This window comes from Camellia sinensis, chromosome 6 (assembly GCF_055761805.1).
Source record: "Camellia sinensis isolate YWXY chromosome 6, ASM5576180v1, whole genome shotgun sequence".
Taxonomy (NCBI): Eukaryota; Viridiplantae; Streptophyta; class Magnoliopsida; order Ericales; family Theaceae; genus Camellia; species Camellia sinensis.
This window is the reverse complement of record NC_138966.1, coordinates 127,815,523-127,831,970: the sequence shown is the minus strand read 5'-3', so window position 1 is coordinate 127,831,970 and position 16,448 is coordinate 127,815,523. Positions and strand designations below refer to the sequence as shown.

The window sequence follows — 16,448 nt, the reverse complement described above, 5'->3', positions numbered from 1 at the left end:
AAAATTAATAATTTAAGAATAAAATAATAATTAATAATAATTAAATGGTAAAAAAATTTATGAATAAAATAATAGTTAATAATAATTAAATGGTAAAAAATGAAATTAATTATGCTCATGTGATTATTTGGTGGTTTAAAAACAATCTTTCACATACCAATTATCACTTCACATGTGTCAAGTTCTCTCCCAAAAACTTAACAAAAATACTACAATTTAACCAACAAATACCAAATTGGGTGGCAAATGAATTTACCCTAGTAGCACCAAATAATATTCCCAACAAGTCCCAATAAAACAGCTTACCATTCTTCCTCTTGTTCCCTCTTCTGTCATGCCTCTGTGGTCGCAGAGCTCCTTTCTCTCTCCTCTTCCTCTGTAAATATACCTATATATGCACCCCATGTATACATTTCCATCAAACCTTTTCTTTTCTCTCTCTAAAAGAGAAACAATGAAGAACAGAAACAGTGGGAAAGTCTCTGTAAAGTGGATTCCTGTTCTCTCCCTCTTTTCCTTTTTCATCGGTATGCTCATCACAAACAGGTCTCTCTCTCTCTCTCTCTCTCAACTTCTTCTCTAAATTTTGAAGCAATAGGGTTTTGAATTTCGATGATTACATGTTAAATGTAGATGAAGAAGAAAGAAAAAAAAAACTGAAGAAGCTATAAAGATTTGAAATTTGAAATGTAAAGGCTGTGACAAAGTGTTGTAGGCATTTATGTAATAGAATAGTTAGAACAGATGTAGTATACCTATGTTATGCATTTCATGGTTGTTTTGGTGAGATTGAGATTAGTTAGTAGTAGTAGTATTTGGTAGCTGATGTGAATGTGATTTGGGTTTTTCACAGATTGTGGGCTCCATTGGAATCTAATGGTCCAGTGATATCGACGCGTCGACATGATCAAGAAGAGTTGCAGATCATATCTGAAGACTGCAAGACTGAGAAGGTCTGTGTGTGTGTGTTAGACACTGAATTTTTATAAATACATTGAATTTATTTGAGTTGTTTTGGTCTATGCTATGTTGAATCATTTTCCAAAAGCACATAAAAACACAAACGTATAATATTGAATTATTAATATTTTTCTAAATTCAATCTGACAGAAGCCTGGACTAGATGGGAATGTAATGGAGGAGGTTTTCAAAACCCAGAAAGCAATTCAGTGAGTTTCGACTCCTCATTTTCAAAATTCACTGTTTATATGTATGTTATTAATTGAAGTTGGTGTTAGTAATTTGCGTTGTTATGCTAATTTAATTTTTTGGGTGGTCTGATAGAGCACTAGACAAGTCAATTTCAGTGCTCGAAATGGAATTGGCTGCTGCGCGAAGTTCTCAGGAGATGGGTAGGTCTAATGGGTCCGATGCCATCTCTACCCCATCTCACGAGGGCTTGCCAAGAAAGAAGGCATTCGTAGTTATTGGGATAAATACTGCTTTTAGCAGTAGAAAGAGGCGTGATTCTGTTAGGCGGACTTGGATGCCTCGAGGTAATAAATAATAATGTCCTTCCTCAGATGTTAATTTTATGGCTTTGTTTGGTCTTGAATTTTCCTGACTGGATTTTTGGGTTTGAGTAGGGGAGAAGCTTCTTCAATTGGAACAAGAGAAGGGAATTATCATCCGGTTCATGATTGGCCATAGGTAAATCACAAGTCTTCATCTTTTCGCAAATAATATTGTTTGAAAACAATAGAAATTCTTGGGCAAAATAATATGTTTTTTTGAAGTTGGATCCTTTGCTTTTGCCTGTGTGGATTTATGAAAAGTCAACTACTTGAGGGACCAGATACAACTAATATGATTGTGGAAAGATGATGGTGAGGTGATCGATGGTAGGCCAGTATAGTTGGAGATCACTGAAGGCAGCCTTAGACAGAGAGAGGGAGGCAGTCGTGTGGGAGAGAGTACTTGAGCTTGCCAAAGGGATGAGGCTTGCTTGTGTCCATGCAAGGGTATAATCACCTTTATTGGAGGGTTGAGCCATGGAGGACAGTTCACCCTATACAAGTTGTTCTCCTTCGGTTGACAATCTGTAGGTTCCCACCACTCACTGCCATGCTCAGATCTTGGGGTATGTATCAGGGGATGACAGTGGGTACGTATGATAAACATGAGAGATCATATCCTAAGATCTGCTGGGGTAGGTATGATATGTTGTCCAACATATCACATATCTCTGTCAAAACCTATCTCTCTGTAAGTTTAGTCAAAGTGATTTGGGGGACGAGCTAAGTAGCCATGACGATCCATTGACTCTATCATTCAAACCACAATCCTCTAGTGTTCCCAAGTGAACATCCTAGGTCTTGCTCTTAGCCTAGGTGACAATGTAAGTGACCTCTATAATTTGATCAGAGTGAACTACTTTGGGGGACGAGCTAAGTAACTGTGATGATCCATTAGCTTACAAACCACAATCCTCTAGTGTTCCCAAATGAACATCCTAGGCCGTGCTCCTAGCCTAGGTGACAAAGTAACAAAACAATTGACCTCTTCTTGGTAAGTTGTGTTGGAAATGGTTATAAAATTCTGGATAAAACCAGAATTTTTTCCTAAGTTCGGTCTATTTTTTAGGTGGGCCCCGAGTGTCGATTTACTCGGGTCAAAGTGGTAACGCGTTCTATGCCGCGTTGTGATTCACGTGGTATATTTGGTTGCTCAAAACCATTTCCGAGTGAATGGGAAATTGAAGCCAAAGTGTGCTCCATGGAAATGGAGTTTTGGTGGAAATTCCTTAAGGTTGTAAATTGGCTTGTCCCACATTGATTTGGTGGGAGGTTTTGAAAGGGTTTATAAGGCTTAGGGTGAGATACTTGGGGTGTGCCCCAAGGGGTACCCAAGTGTTTTAGAGGGAGAGGTTATGGGCAAAATGGGCTAGACCCATTGGACCCAAAAATCATCACACGCGCGCCGCCGCCGTCCGTCCGGGCGGGCTGGGCTTGGGCGCGGGTGTGTGGTTGGGTTGGGCTTCTAATCTTTTTGGACCAAAAACATTTGAATTTAATTTTATTTTTTATTAAAATAAAATCCAGAATTCAAATTAAATTAGTTTGGATTTTTTGTTCATCCAAACAGGGCCCTTCCCGGTTTCAAACAGAAATAAACTGTTTTGGAATTAATGCACACCCAAACAGGGCCCTTATCTGTTTGAATTCAAAACCCAACAGGTATGATACCTGTTCAATTCAAAACCAAGAGTTACATACCTGTTTAATTCAAATCCTAGAGCCACCTTCACATCTATAAATAGGACCACCCTCATTTGATGTTTTGCATTCAGAAATTTCGTATTTCATCTCTGTTAATTCTATTCTTCATCTTGCTGCATTTTATTTCCGAAAGAAAGAGTGTAAACACTTAGTGTGTTCGTAAGGCAAACAATTAGTAGTGCTGCTATTGTTTGTGGTAGATCATTTCATCCTGAGAGATAGACGTCCAATTTCTGAAAGCACCGTGGAGAGGACGAATCTGTCTTAAGGACACAGTGTTAAACACTGGACTTGATCAGAAAAATAATTCGAAGAAATTAAATCAAGTAAGTTATTTAATTACTTTCAGTGTTGTTTTTATTTGTTTATTTATTCAGATTTTAATTTTGTTTTTGTAACAAAATAAAATCTGTTTTTTATTTATATATTTTTATTTCAAGTTTGATTTTTGTAATCAAACATTTTCTCTCCTTTTCTTTATTTCTTTATATTCTGGTTGTTGTTTAGTACACAACAGAATTTAATTAATTTAAATACTGTGAAGATTGCCTAACAATCTTAAGACAGATTCCTTTTTGGGTATCTTCATTGTATTTAATTTTCTGTGATTTCAAATTAATATTCTGGTTGGAAAAACAAATAGTGATTTATGCTATTTGACAGATAGTAGTAATATACTGTCTCTTTTCTTTGACAACAACTAGTAGTACGATACTGGTGTCATTAACAATTCAGAATATTATTTGGTATTACAGAAAATTCTTGTTATATTTTATTTTTCTAGTTTTAGTAACAAGGAAAATAAAATTATTTTGTTGTTATAATTATTTTCTGGTTTTAGTAACTAGAAAATTAATTTGTGTTTTAATATTTTCTGATTTTTGTAATCAGAGATTATGGCTACTACAACTGAAACTGCATCTGGCAGTGGTACTCCTATTGTTACACCTACATCGGTCCCTATCCAGAACCATGTTCATGTACCAATCAATCATGGAGAAAAACCGGAAAAATTTAATGGTACCGAGTTTAAGAGATGGCAGCAGAAGATGCTGTTCTATCTTACAACTCTTAATTTGGCCCGGTTTCTCCATGAAGAGGCTCCAGCACTTAAAGAGGGTGAAAGTGATCGGCAAGTTGTTGCCGCTGTAGATGCTTGGAAACATTCAGATTTCCTGTGCAAAAACTACATCCTAAATGGCCTTGACAATATGCTGTATAATGTATACAGTCCTCTGAAAACAGCAAAAGAATTGTGGGATTCTTTGGAGAAGAAATACAAGACAGAAGATGCCGGCACGAAGAAATTTGTCGTCGGTAAATTTCTGGACTTTGTTATGGTAGACTCCCAAACGGTAATATCTCAAGTTCAAAGTTTTCAAATAATTTTGCATGATATCCATTCAGAAGGTATGTCTCTTAGCGAGTCATTCCAAGTCGCAGCTTTAGTGGAAAAGTTACCACCGGCTTGGAAAGATTTCAAAAATTATTTAAAACATAAACGCAAAGAGATGACTATGGATGAATTGATTGTAAGATTAAGAATTGAAGAAGATAACCGAAAGGCTGAAAAGAGGAATGGGAAAAATCCCATTGAGTCCAAGGCAAATGTGGTTGAACAAGTTCATAAACCACATAACAAAAAGAGAAAGTTTACTGGAGATGGTCCTAAACAAGGCGATAGTAGCAAGAAGTTCAAAGGAAAATGCTATAACTGTGGCAAAACTGGACATCGAGCTTCTGACTGCCGCCGCCCTAAAAAGAATCATGGAAGTACAAGTAAGAAGACCACCAATCAGGCCAATGTAACAGAATTGGATTACATCTCTGACGGAGTGAATGACATCAACCTCTCTGCTGTGGTGTCTGAGGCTAACTTGGTTGGAAATCCCAAAGAGTGGTGGGTTGACACTGGAGCAACTCGTCACATATGTGCGGACAAGAAGATGTTCACTACTTACAATGAGGCGGCAAATGGTGAACAACTTTTCATGGGAAATTCTTCTACTTCTACTGTGGCTGGACAAGGGAAAGTAATCTTGAAGATGACATCAGGGAAAGAACTGACCCTCAACAACGTACTGCATGTACCTGACATCCGGAAGAATTTAGTTTCTGGGTCTTTGTTAAGTAAAAATGGTTTTAGGCTTGTATTTGAGTCTGATAAATTTGTATTAACAAAGAGTGGTATGTATGTTGGTAAGGGATACATGAGTGATAGTCTCTTTAAGTTAAATGTAATGACAGTTGTACCGAAAGTTGCTATGAATAAGAATAACACATCTTTTGTTTATATTCTTGAGTCAAATTTATGGCATGGTAGATTAGGACATGTGAATTTTGATGCTTTGCGTAGATTAATTGGTTTAGATTATATACCAAAGTTTGAAATTAATCCTAATCATAAATGTGAAATTTGTGTAGAAGCGAAACTAACTAAGGCTCCATTTAAATCGGTTGAAAGAAAAACCGAACCTCTAGAATTAATTCATACTGATGTATGTGATTTAAAATTTATTCAAACTAGAGGAGGCAAAAAATATTTCATAACATTTATCGATGATTGCACAAGATATTGTTATGTTTATTTACTTAGAAGCAAAGATGAAGCCTTAGAAATGTTTAAACTCTACAAAACAGAAGTTGAAAATCAACTTGGTAAAACCATTAAAATGGTTAGAAGTGATAGGGGTGGTGAATATGATGCACCATTAAATGAATTTTGTACACAACATGGCATTATTCACCAAACTACAGCCCCTTATTCTCCACAGCAAAATGGAATTGCTGAAAGGAAGAATAGAACCCTAAAAGAAATGATGAATGCCATGTTACTAAGTTCAGGTTTACCACAGAACTTGTGGGGGGAAGCAATATTGTCTGCTAATTATGTTCTTAATAGAATACCCCACAAGAAAACCAAAAGCATTCCTTATGAATTGTGGAAAGGTCGACCACCTTCCTACAAATACTTAAAAGTGTGGGGGTGTTTGGCAAAAGTTGAAGTACCTGTTCCTAAAAAAACTAAGATTGGACCAAAAACAGTAGATTGTGTGTTTATTGGTTATGCTCAGAATAGTAGTGCATATCGGTTTCTGACTTATAAATCAGATATACCTGATATAAATGTGAACACTATTATAGAGTCAAGGAATGCTGTGTTTTTTGAACATGTCTTTCCTTACAAGAAAGGACAAGAATTAAGTTCACAGAAAAGAACTTATGATTGTACACAAAGTCAAGAGACTAATGACAATCAAACACAAGAGACTAGTAATAGTCTCGACCAACAGGATTTAACTAATGATGAACCAAGACGAAGTAAGAGAGCAAGAACATCAAAATCCTTTGGTCCAGATTTTCTGACATACTTGTTAGAAAATGAACCTCAAAGCTTTAAGGCAGCAATGACAGGTCCTGAAGCACCTTTGTGGAAAGAGGCTGTTAATAATGAAATTGAATCCATTATGCAGAATCATACTTGGGAATTGGTGGATCTTCCACCAGGTTCTAAACCTCTTGGATATAAATGGATATTCAAGAGAAAAATGAAAGCAGATGGTTCAATTGATAAGTATAAAGCAAGACTTGTTGTTAAAGGTTACAGACAAAAGGAAGGTCTGGACTATTTTGACACATATTCCCCTGTGACAAGAATAACATCCATTCGCATGCTTATTTCTATAGCAGCGTTGTTTAATTTAGAAATACATCAAATGGATGTTAAGACAGCTTTCTTAAACGGTGATCTAAATGAAGAGATCTATATGGAACAACCCGAAGGGTTTGTAGTATCAGGGCAAGAAAAGAAAGTTTGTCGACTTGTAAAATCCCTTTATGGATTAAAACAAGCACCTAAGCAATGGCATGAAAAATTTGATCATGCAATGCTTACTAATGGGTTTAAGATAAACGAATGTGACAAATGCGTCTATGTTAAAAACACTGACCAAGGATATGTCATAGTTTGTCTTTATGTGGATGACATGCTTATCATTGGAAGCAGTCAAAACATGATCAAATCAACTAAGCAGATGCTTAACAAAAGATTTGATATGAAAGATATGGGGGTCGCAGATGTTATATTAGGAATGAAAATTACTAAAACATCTGACGGATATGCATTATCTCAATCTCATTATATTGAGAAAATTCTTGATAAATTTATCAAGGATGATTTGAATTTAGCTAGAACACCTGTAGACATCAGTCTTTATTTGTCGAAAAATAAAAGTGATGCAGTGTCTCAGTTAAAATACTCCCAAATCATTGGAAGCCTAATGTACCTAATGAATTGTACTCGTCCTGATATAGCTTATGCTATCAGTAAACTGAGTAGGTACACTAGTAACCCTGGAGAAGACCATTGGAAAGCGATCATTCGAGTTCTTAGATATCTAAGATTTACTCGTGATCATGGTTTGAACTTTACTCGATATCCAGCAGTACTCGAAGGTTATTGTGATGCCAATTGGATATCGGATACTAAAGATTCAAAATCCACTAGTGGATATGTCTTTACTCTAGGAGGCGCTGCTGTTTCTTGGAAGTCCACGAAACAAACTTGCATCGCACGATCCACAATGGAATCCGAGTTCATTGCTTTAGACAAAGCCGGTGAAGAAGCAGAATGGCTTCGTCACTTCTTAGAAGACATTCCGATGTGGCCAAAACCTGTGCCAGCTATTTGCATTCATTGTGATAGTCAATCTGCAATAGGCAGGGCACAGAATCACATGTATAACGGTAAGTCACGACATATACGTCGTCGACATAATACCGTAAGGCAATTGTTGTCAAACGGAATAATCTCAATAGATTATATAAAATCTAAAGAGAATATTGCGGATCCGTTAACAAAAGGTTTGACAAAAGAGCTAGTGTATAGTTCATCGAAGGGGATGGGATTAAAGCCTATTACATAAGAGTCGTCATAATGGTAACCCTACTTATATGACTGGAGATCCCAAGAACTAAGTTCAAAGGGACAACTAAGTTATGTATGGCTCGCCAGAAATCACCAAGAGATTAAAATTCCTACCCATTCCTATGATGAGAGTGATATCTGCAACAAATGTTGTCTGCAGGGGTATAAGGATAAGCTTTGCTTTTAATGATTACTTATATCTTGATTACGACATAAAATCAAGATGAGTATAAGAAGATACTCACAATAAGAATCACCTATATGAGTGTTGAACTGGGGCCGGTTCTACGAGAATGAAGAGGCTAAAATTCTCTAGAAACACTTATGAAAACCAGGTGCGTTCAAGGCCAAAATGAACACAACAGTGAGAACCACGATGTGTTAGAAGATATTTTGTGTGAAATCTATTGTCTTGGCTTACACAAACGGCTGAACAATTCAAGGCATCGCGTCCATTGGTTAGCCAGTAAGTCCGATAGGTTATCACTAGGGAAGGTTCAAAGCCGAAAACTACCTATCCTGATGCAAGATATTTTCGACTTATACTCTTTCGTTAAAGTCTGCATATTGTTGCATTTCCGTTGTCATCAAATTCCATTCATGTGGGGGATTGTTGGAAATGGTTATAAAATTCTGGATAAAACCAGAATTTTTTCCTAAGTTCGGTCTATTTTTTAGGTGGGCCCCGAGTGTCGATTTACTCGGGTCAAAGTGGTAACGCGTTCTATGCCGCGTTGTGATTCACGTGGTATATTTGGTTGCTCAAAACCATTTCCGAGTGAATGGGAAATTGAAGCCAAAGTGTGCTCCATGGAAATGGAGTTTTGGTGGAAATTCCTTAAGGTTGTAAATTGGCTTGTCCCACATTGATTTGGTGGGAGGTTTTGAAAGGGTTTATAAGGCTTAGGGTGAGATACTTGGGGTGTGCCCCAAGGGGTACCCAAGTGTTTTAGAGGGAGAGGTTATGGGCAAAATGGGCTAAACCCATTGGACCCAAAAATCACCACACGCGCGCGCGCCGCCGCCGCCGCCGTCCGTCCGGTCGGGCTGGGCTGGGCCTGGGCTTGGGCGCGGGTGCGTGGTGTGTGGTGTGTGGTTGGGCTTCTAATCTTTTTGGGCCAAAAACATTTGAATTTAATTTTATTTTTTATTAAAATAAAATCCAGAATTCAAATTAAATTAGTTTGGATTTTTTGTTCATCCAAACAGGGCCCTTCCCGGTTTCAAACAGAAATAAACTGTTTTGGAATTAATGCACACCCAAACAGGGCCCTTCCCGTTTTACTATCTGTTTGAATTAATTCAAATCTGTTTGAATTCAAAACCCAACAGGTATGATACCTGTTCAATTCAAAACCAAGAGTTACATACCTGTTTAATTCAAATCCTAGAGCCACCTTCACATCTATAAATAGGACCACCCTCATTTGATGTTTTGCATTCAGAAATTTCGTATTTCATCTCTGTTAATTCTATTCTTCATCTTGCTGCATTTTATTTCCGAAAGAAAGAGTGTAAACACTTAGTGTGTTCGTAAGGCAAACAATTAGTAGTGCTGCTATTGTTTGTGGTAGATCATTTCATCCTGAGAGATAGACGTCCAATTTCTGAAAGCACCGTGGAGAGGACGAATCTGTCTTAAGGACACAGTGTTAAACACTGGACTTGATCAGAAAAATAATTCGAAGAAATTAAATCAAGTAAGTTATTTAATTACTTTCAGTGTTGTTTTTATTTGTTTATTTATTCAGATTTTAATTTTGTTTTTGTAACAAAATAAAATCTGTTTTTTATTTATATATTTTTATTTCAAGTTTGATTTTTGTAATCAAACATTTTCTCTCCTTTTCTTTATTTCTTTATATTCTGGTTGTTGTTTAGTACACAACAGAATTTAATTAATTTAAATACTGTGAAGATTGCCTAACAAGTTGTTCATTGCTGGCGATAGGGAAGGATGAGCAGACCTCTTGCCGCTGCTCATCGAGGTGATAGAGGTGGGTGAGCTCCCCTTGGTGGCTAGGCCTCATACTTTGGTCTTTGTGGCATGATGTGATTGGGTCACATGCCACATTTTGAGGTCGACTCGTGGTTTTTTGAAATGTAGACGTGGGGATGATGTGGCCTTGCCACGTGGCGGAGGTGGAATAGAATCTTAAGAAATATCTATATTTTATATTATTTTGGTCCTATTGCGTGAGAAATGTTGTGTGGTCCATATGCCACATTTTGAAGTTCGAGAAATATTGTGTGAGCTCTATTCATTTTACTGCTGAATCGACAATATCTGTAGTATTGTTTTGAGAAATAGAAATGTTTAAAATTTTGTTGGGTAATTTTAGAAAAAGCGGGTCCTTACTCAAAATATATTTGCATTATATAAGGACCTGTGTGCATATGAATGACAAGTATGCTGAATGATGAATGTTTTGATTGGTTCAGTGCAACACTTAACAGCATATTAGATCGAGCTATTGATTCAGAAGATGATCAGCATAAGGACTTCCTCAGGCTGGTAACGATGCACATATGAAATTGCTACTTGTATATGCTACAGTGCTTTCGATATTTCACTGTGATTTTTTCTCAACCTTTGTTCTCATGTTATCTTGCAGGAACACATCGAAGGGTACCATGAATTGCCTGCAAAAACCAAAATTTTCTTCTCCACAGCAGTTGCGAAATGGGATGCTGATTTCTATGTCAAAGTGGATGACGATGTCCATGTCAATTTGGGTATACACTGCCTCTTTGCATTTTCTTTTCTATATGTTTTCCCTTCCTTATTTCACTTTTCCATCCATTAGTGAAAATTTGGGGCCTTTAACCATTGTTCGATTTTGTTTTTTGGGTTCAAAGTTGACAAATAGTGTACAAACTAGGGGTGCAACTCCGGCAGGTTCGGTCGGATTAGGAGGTTGTTCAAGGTAAGACATGTCCAAACCCGAATTGTAACCCGAAGTTGTCTGCCCAAGCCCGACCTGAGTTAAACCTGAATTGTCTGAGTTGCCTGAATTGCAAATGAATTTTAGTTTTTTTTTTTTTTTTGCAGCTACATTATTAAATTATTAAAATTTGACTCTATTTATATTTTTTTATTATAGAAAATCATTAATACCATCAGAACAAATAATTTATATAATGTAAGAGATGCCGCTATAGTAGTCCTTACAATTTATGAGTGAAAATAGAAAAAGTAAGATTTTATATTATTTGTATATATAATAATATATATTAAATATGATTTAATAATCTAAATTACTTTAATATCATGTAATGACTAATAATTTATATGTATATTTAATATTTTTATATATCTATATATGTATAATTTGGGTTGTTCGGGTTGTTTGACGTCTTTGCCCAAGCCTGTCTAAATTTAATTCGGGTTTCTGAATTTTTGTCCAAGTCCGTACCAAATTTGAAAATATCTTGTCTAAGTCCTAAAAAAATTCGGGTTGGGTTTAGGTTGTTCGGGTTGAGCCTGCCCAAGTTGCACCCCTTCTACAAATACAATTCATCATGTTTTTATATATAAAAGTATGATTGCTGATTTCTATGTTAAAGTGGATGACGATGTCCATGTCAATTTGGGTATACACTGCATCTTTGCATTTTCTTTTCTATATGTTTTCCCTTCCTTACTTCACTTTTCCATCCATTAGTGAAAATTTGGGGCCTTTAACGATTGTTCGATTTTGTTTTTTGGGTTCAAAGTTGACAAATAGTGTACAAACACAATTCATTATGTTTTTTACATATAAAAGTATGATTGCTAACCACATTTTTTACTTAACACATAACACTATCTGAACTACTGTTTTTCCTTGAGTGTTTACATTCAACTTTCAAGTAGCAATAACGCATTTCAAGAAAAACGTGTTTGTCAACCACGTTTTACCTTAGTTTCGGAATAAGTTTGTCCATACACTATTTGCTTAAGTTTGAGTTTTTTAAAAAAAAAAAAAAAAACATAAATGGGTTAAAGAGCAGAAAATTTGGCAATCACTAAGTCAATTTTGTCACATGTTTGACTTCTGTAGGCATGCTGGCTGCAACTCTTGCTCGTCACCGATCAAAGTCCAGAGTATACATTGGGTGTATGAAATCTGGACCTGTTCTTTCTCAAAAGTAATCCTACAACTTTAATATTGATTAGTCGTGTTCCAGCAGTAGTGTTTTTATATGTATATATATTTATAAAATTTTACCCCTTCTGTACTGTTCTCTAGGACCGTTAAGTACCATGAACCAGAGTACTGGAAATTTGGAGAGGTAGGCAACAAATACTTCAGACACGCAACTGGGCAGATTTATGCTATCTCAAAGGATTTGGCAACTTACATCTCAATTAATCAGTAAGGATCTGTTTGGTAATGTTTATTCAGTTTGTTTTCTGTCAAATCTCATTTACTTTATCCTGAAAGTGTTATGAGCCCGTGGGCATTTTCTTATATGGTGAGACAAATATTACGTTTTGTGTGCCTGCATCAACAACAATTTTTGACTTTCAGATTGTGATATTAGTGAAAATGGATATGAATTTATTAAAATAAATACATAAATAAATGCATAAAGTTAGTCAGAATTTTGACATTTTAGAACTACCAAAATTAACTGATTGCTGATATGGCTATAAGAATATTTGGTAATTTAAATTGGACAATCTTCTCACACCATATAATCTTCTTGGTTCTTAGACACGGCTAAAACTCTTGTTGATTGTTTGCAGGCCCATATTGCACAAGTATGCCAATGAAGACGTGTCGCTTGGTTCATGGTTTATTGGTCTTGATGTTGAGCATGTTGATGAGCGCAGTATGTGCTGTGGGACTCCACCAGGTACTACTGTCTTTTTATAGTATTCAACTCACTGGTGTCTTGAAAGGTCTAGTCCCCAAAAACAAAACAAATGGAAGAACAATCACCCTTGGTCAGGGTATAACTGATTTGGTGCTTGTTCAGTCTCAAAGTTCATTGAGAGATTGTTGTTAAACCAAAATGATTTGGTTCTAAGTGAATGTAAACAAATGACAGGTATATGAAATACCTTAAGTATAAACAATAACCCACAAGCCCAAATCACTGATTGGATTATGAGCCTCCAATGAATATATAACGGTACATTCAAATCAACGGGTTGGCTACCAGAGTTATCCCATGACTTATACGCGGCATTGGTGATGATGGCAATCTTAGGGAGATTGAATCACAAAGAGAGGATTACTCTTCTACATATACAGGATACGGGTTGTAGTATAGTTGTCTACAACCATTTTATCTCATACAAAATATATCCCATCATTTTAAATACATAGGTCTATCAAATAACTCATGTGGATGCTCCATGGGTTATAGTTCGGATCAGATCTGATACAAATTTCAACAAAAATAGTGTTATGAACTTCTCAAGTATGTTATTCGAAAAAAATTCCGACATCAATAGAACTGCAGATATCAGGCAGTCCAGTATCATTATCCAATTACTGTGTTGAATGTTTTTTGTTTAGAATCACTTTCTTTTTTTTTGTTGGTATATTGCTTACTTTAAGTGCAGTTTCTCTCGTTAACTTCTATTCATATTACTGCCACATTGCAGATTGTGAGTGGAAGGCACAGGCGGGTAATGTATGCATTGCGTCGTTTGATTGGAGCTGTAGCGGAATATGCAAATCTGTGGAGAAAATGAAAGTCGTTCACGAAAGGTGTGGTGAAGGGGAGGCCGCTGTCTGGAGTCCTCTGTTCTAAAGTAATTCCGACAGGAGGGTGATGTTTTGGCAAACTGGGAGGACTGAAACCATTTTTTCATTCAGCTACCCGGAATCTGAGAGAGTTGAGATAGTTCAAGTTCATACATATTTGCCATGACAATGCCTTTCTATGCATAACCATCGAGTTTCAAAGCAAATTTTGGTCCATGAGACACAGAATTGTCTCACAAAAACAATCAATGTGAGAGAAGAAGTTGGGAGGCCCTTCTTTCTTTCTTTTTACTTTTGTTGGTATCTCCCTTATACAAGTAATTCTTTCAAATTGGCTGGGAATTGTGAAAATGTAATTATTCCAAATATGCACAGTGATTGTTTTGTGTCATACAGAAGTTGCCTGAAATGTTTTAGATTGTGTTTGGTTTAATTTTTAAATTAATTTTGGATTGAAAAATTAAAAAATATGTTTGGTTTACCGCTTTTGAAAATTATTTTCAAAATTGTTTTTTCTCTCTCCTCTTTCCTCTTTCCTCTTTCATTCTACACATTAATCAATTAATTTTTTTTCACATCCATTTATTTAATTACAAAAAAAAAAAAATACAAATCATTTTAAAATTATTTTCATGACTCATAACCAAGTAAGTTTTCAATTTTTAAAACATTTTTTAGATAGAATAAATTACAAATACACCTTATGAGATTTGCTTAAAGTACAGACTGTTTCCTGTGATTTGAAAAATTATAAATATCTCCTTGTCAGTATTTTTTATTTAATAGAATTAACTAAAAAAATAAAATTCATAATTGCTCTCCTATACAATAATAAAATTACCTAAATTATTAATTGAAATATATTTATAACATTATTAAAAATTGTTAATTGACTTGATGATTTATTAATAGAATGAGCGATTTGTTATGAAATTAGAAACCTCAAGTGGTGGAATGTAATTTCTAAAACCACAGGGGGCGAGTTGTATTTTAATCAAATTTCAAGGGATATATTTGTAATTTACCCTTTTAAATACTTATCTTTTAAAATACAATTCAAAACTCAAAACTCTTTTTAATGATGTTTTATTTTTCATATTATTTTTGTTGAAAAATATCTCCAGTCTTGTGCTTCAAATTTGATTGATCGATATATATTGAAACTTTTTCTTTTTGTTGTTGTTGAAGGAATATACGTATTGAACTTATTTCATGCCTCATGTGGCATTACACAAGCCAATTTAAGTCATTCATTTGTGTGAACTTATGTAAATCTCACACAAATGGATGACTTGAATTGATTTATAACATTGCCATGTCAATGCCTTTAGGACAATAAATAATTATTGCATAACCACAGTTTGGAAAATAACTTTAAAAATGCAAATTTCTTCCGATATTCACTAGTTTATGAAAAGTAAGAGTTAAAAGTACGCTTGGTACGATAGAATGAACTAAATGAAATATCTATTCTAACTTTATATTTTTTTCTCCTTGTTTGGTATAACTTATCTAAGGGGGAATAGTCATTCCATTAGAATGGCTATTCAACAAAATGTGGGAAGACTTCCTATTCCTTCCTCTAACTTAAGGAATGGTCATTCCATTCCATCATGGAATTTTATTATTATATTTTTTATTGGCACTTAAAAAAAATATTATTATTTAGTTACTACCACCATTCCATTCAACCATCATCTACTCCACCACCCTACTACCACCGTCCCCACCTTATTGCCACCGCTACCACCAGCACCGCCCCCACCACGGTTGCCGCCACAACCACCACACCACCGTACTACCGATGTCACCATTACCGCCACAACCACAACCACTACCATTACATCCACAACCATAAAACCACCACTATTACCATCGTTAGAACCACTACTGTACTACCACCACTCCCACAACCACCACAGCCTCTACCGCCACAACCACTACCTTACCACCACTACTACTACCTTCATAAGCATCACACCACCACTATCACCATTGTGAGAACCATCACTCTAGTTGGCCATTGACACCACCACCACCACTACTACTAGTACCATCATCGCAACCACAACACCTTCTTATCCACCACCACTATGGCCACAACAACTTACTATCCCCATCCTACTATCATTGCTATCACCACCACCGCTGTTGGCGCCGCCACTACCACCACTACTACTGCAACTCACACCATCACTTCCACAACTATCAACATTATCATGATCTATATAAAATTTTAATTTATTTGTTACTAACTTGTTAAAAAAAAATTAATAAAAATTTATTCCATTTTATAAGTTTAATAGATATAACCAAACATGAAAATGAGAATTATCATCTTATTCCTTTGTCATTCCATGTTCGCAACCAAACAATGAAGTGAGAATGAACATTCCATTCTATTCAACTTGGTATTCCATTCTCCCTTTATTTCATTCTATGGTAAACTAATCTAAAATTCATAAAAATACAAGTAGTTAATGCATTAATTTAAGCAAAAAATTGTTGTATTTTTATGGATTTGAAATTATTTTTCACACTTATCATTTTTTTGATATTTCTCCTTTTATGAAATCCAAAAATAAATAAATAAATAAACCG

The 16,448-nt window shown here is 35.6% G+C and overlaps 1 protein-coding gene across 1 annotated transcript; it reads left to right on the top strand.

Annotated features, from left to right (window-relative positions):
- Positions 1 to 245: 245 nt before the first annotated feature.
- Positions 246 to 14,454, top strand: LOC114289713 (beta-1,3-galactosyltransferase 7). The gene is made up of 11 exons (XM_028233487.2): positions 246 to 546; positions 854 to 953; positions 1,111 to 1,169; positions 1,285 to 1,496; positions 1,587 to 1,650; positions 10,588 to 10,660; positions 10,761 to 10,881; positions 12,189 to 12,276; positions 12,378 to 12,503; positions 12,878 to 12,987; positions 13,745 to 14,454. The coding sequence occupies exons 1-11, from the start codon at positions 395 to 397 to the stop codon at positions 13,891 to 13,893; spliced, it is 1,254 nt and encodes a 417-aa protein (XP_028089288.2). The 5' UTR covers positions 246 to 394; the 3' UTR covers positions 13,894 to 14,454.
- The last annotated feature ends 1,994 nt before the right edge of the window (positions 14,455 to 16,448 follow it).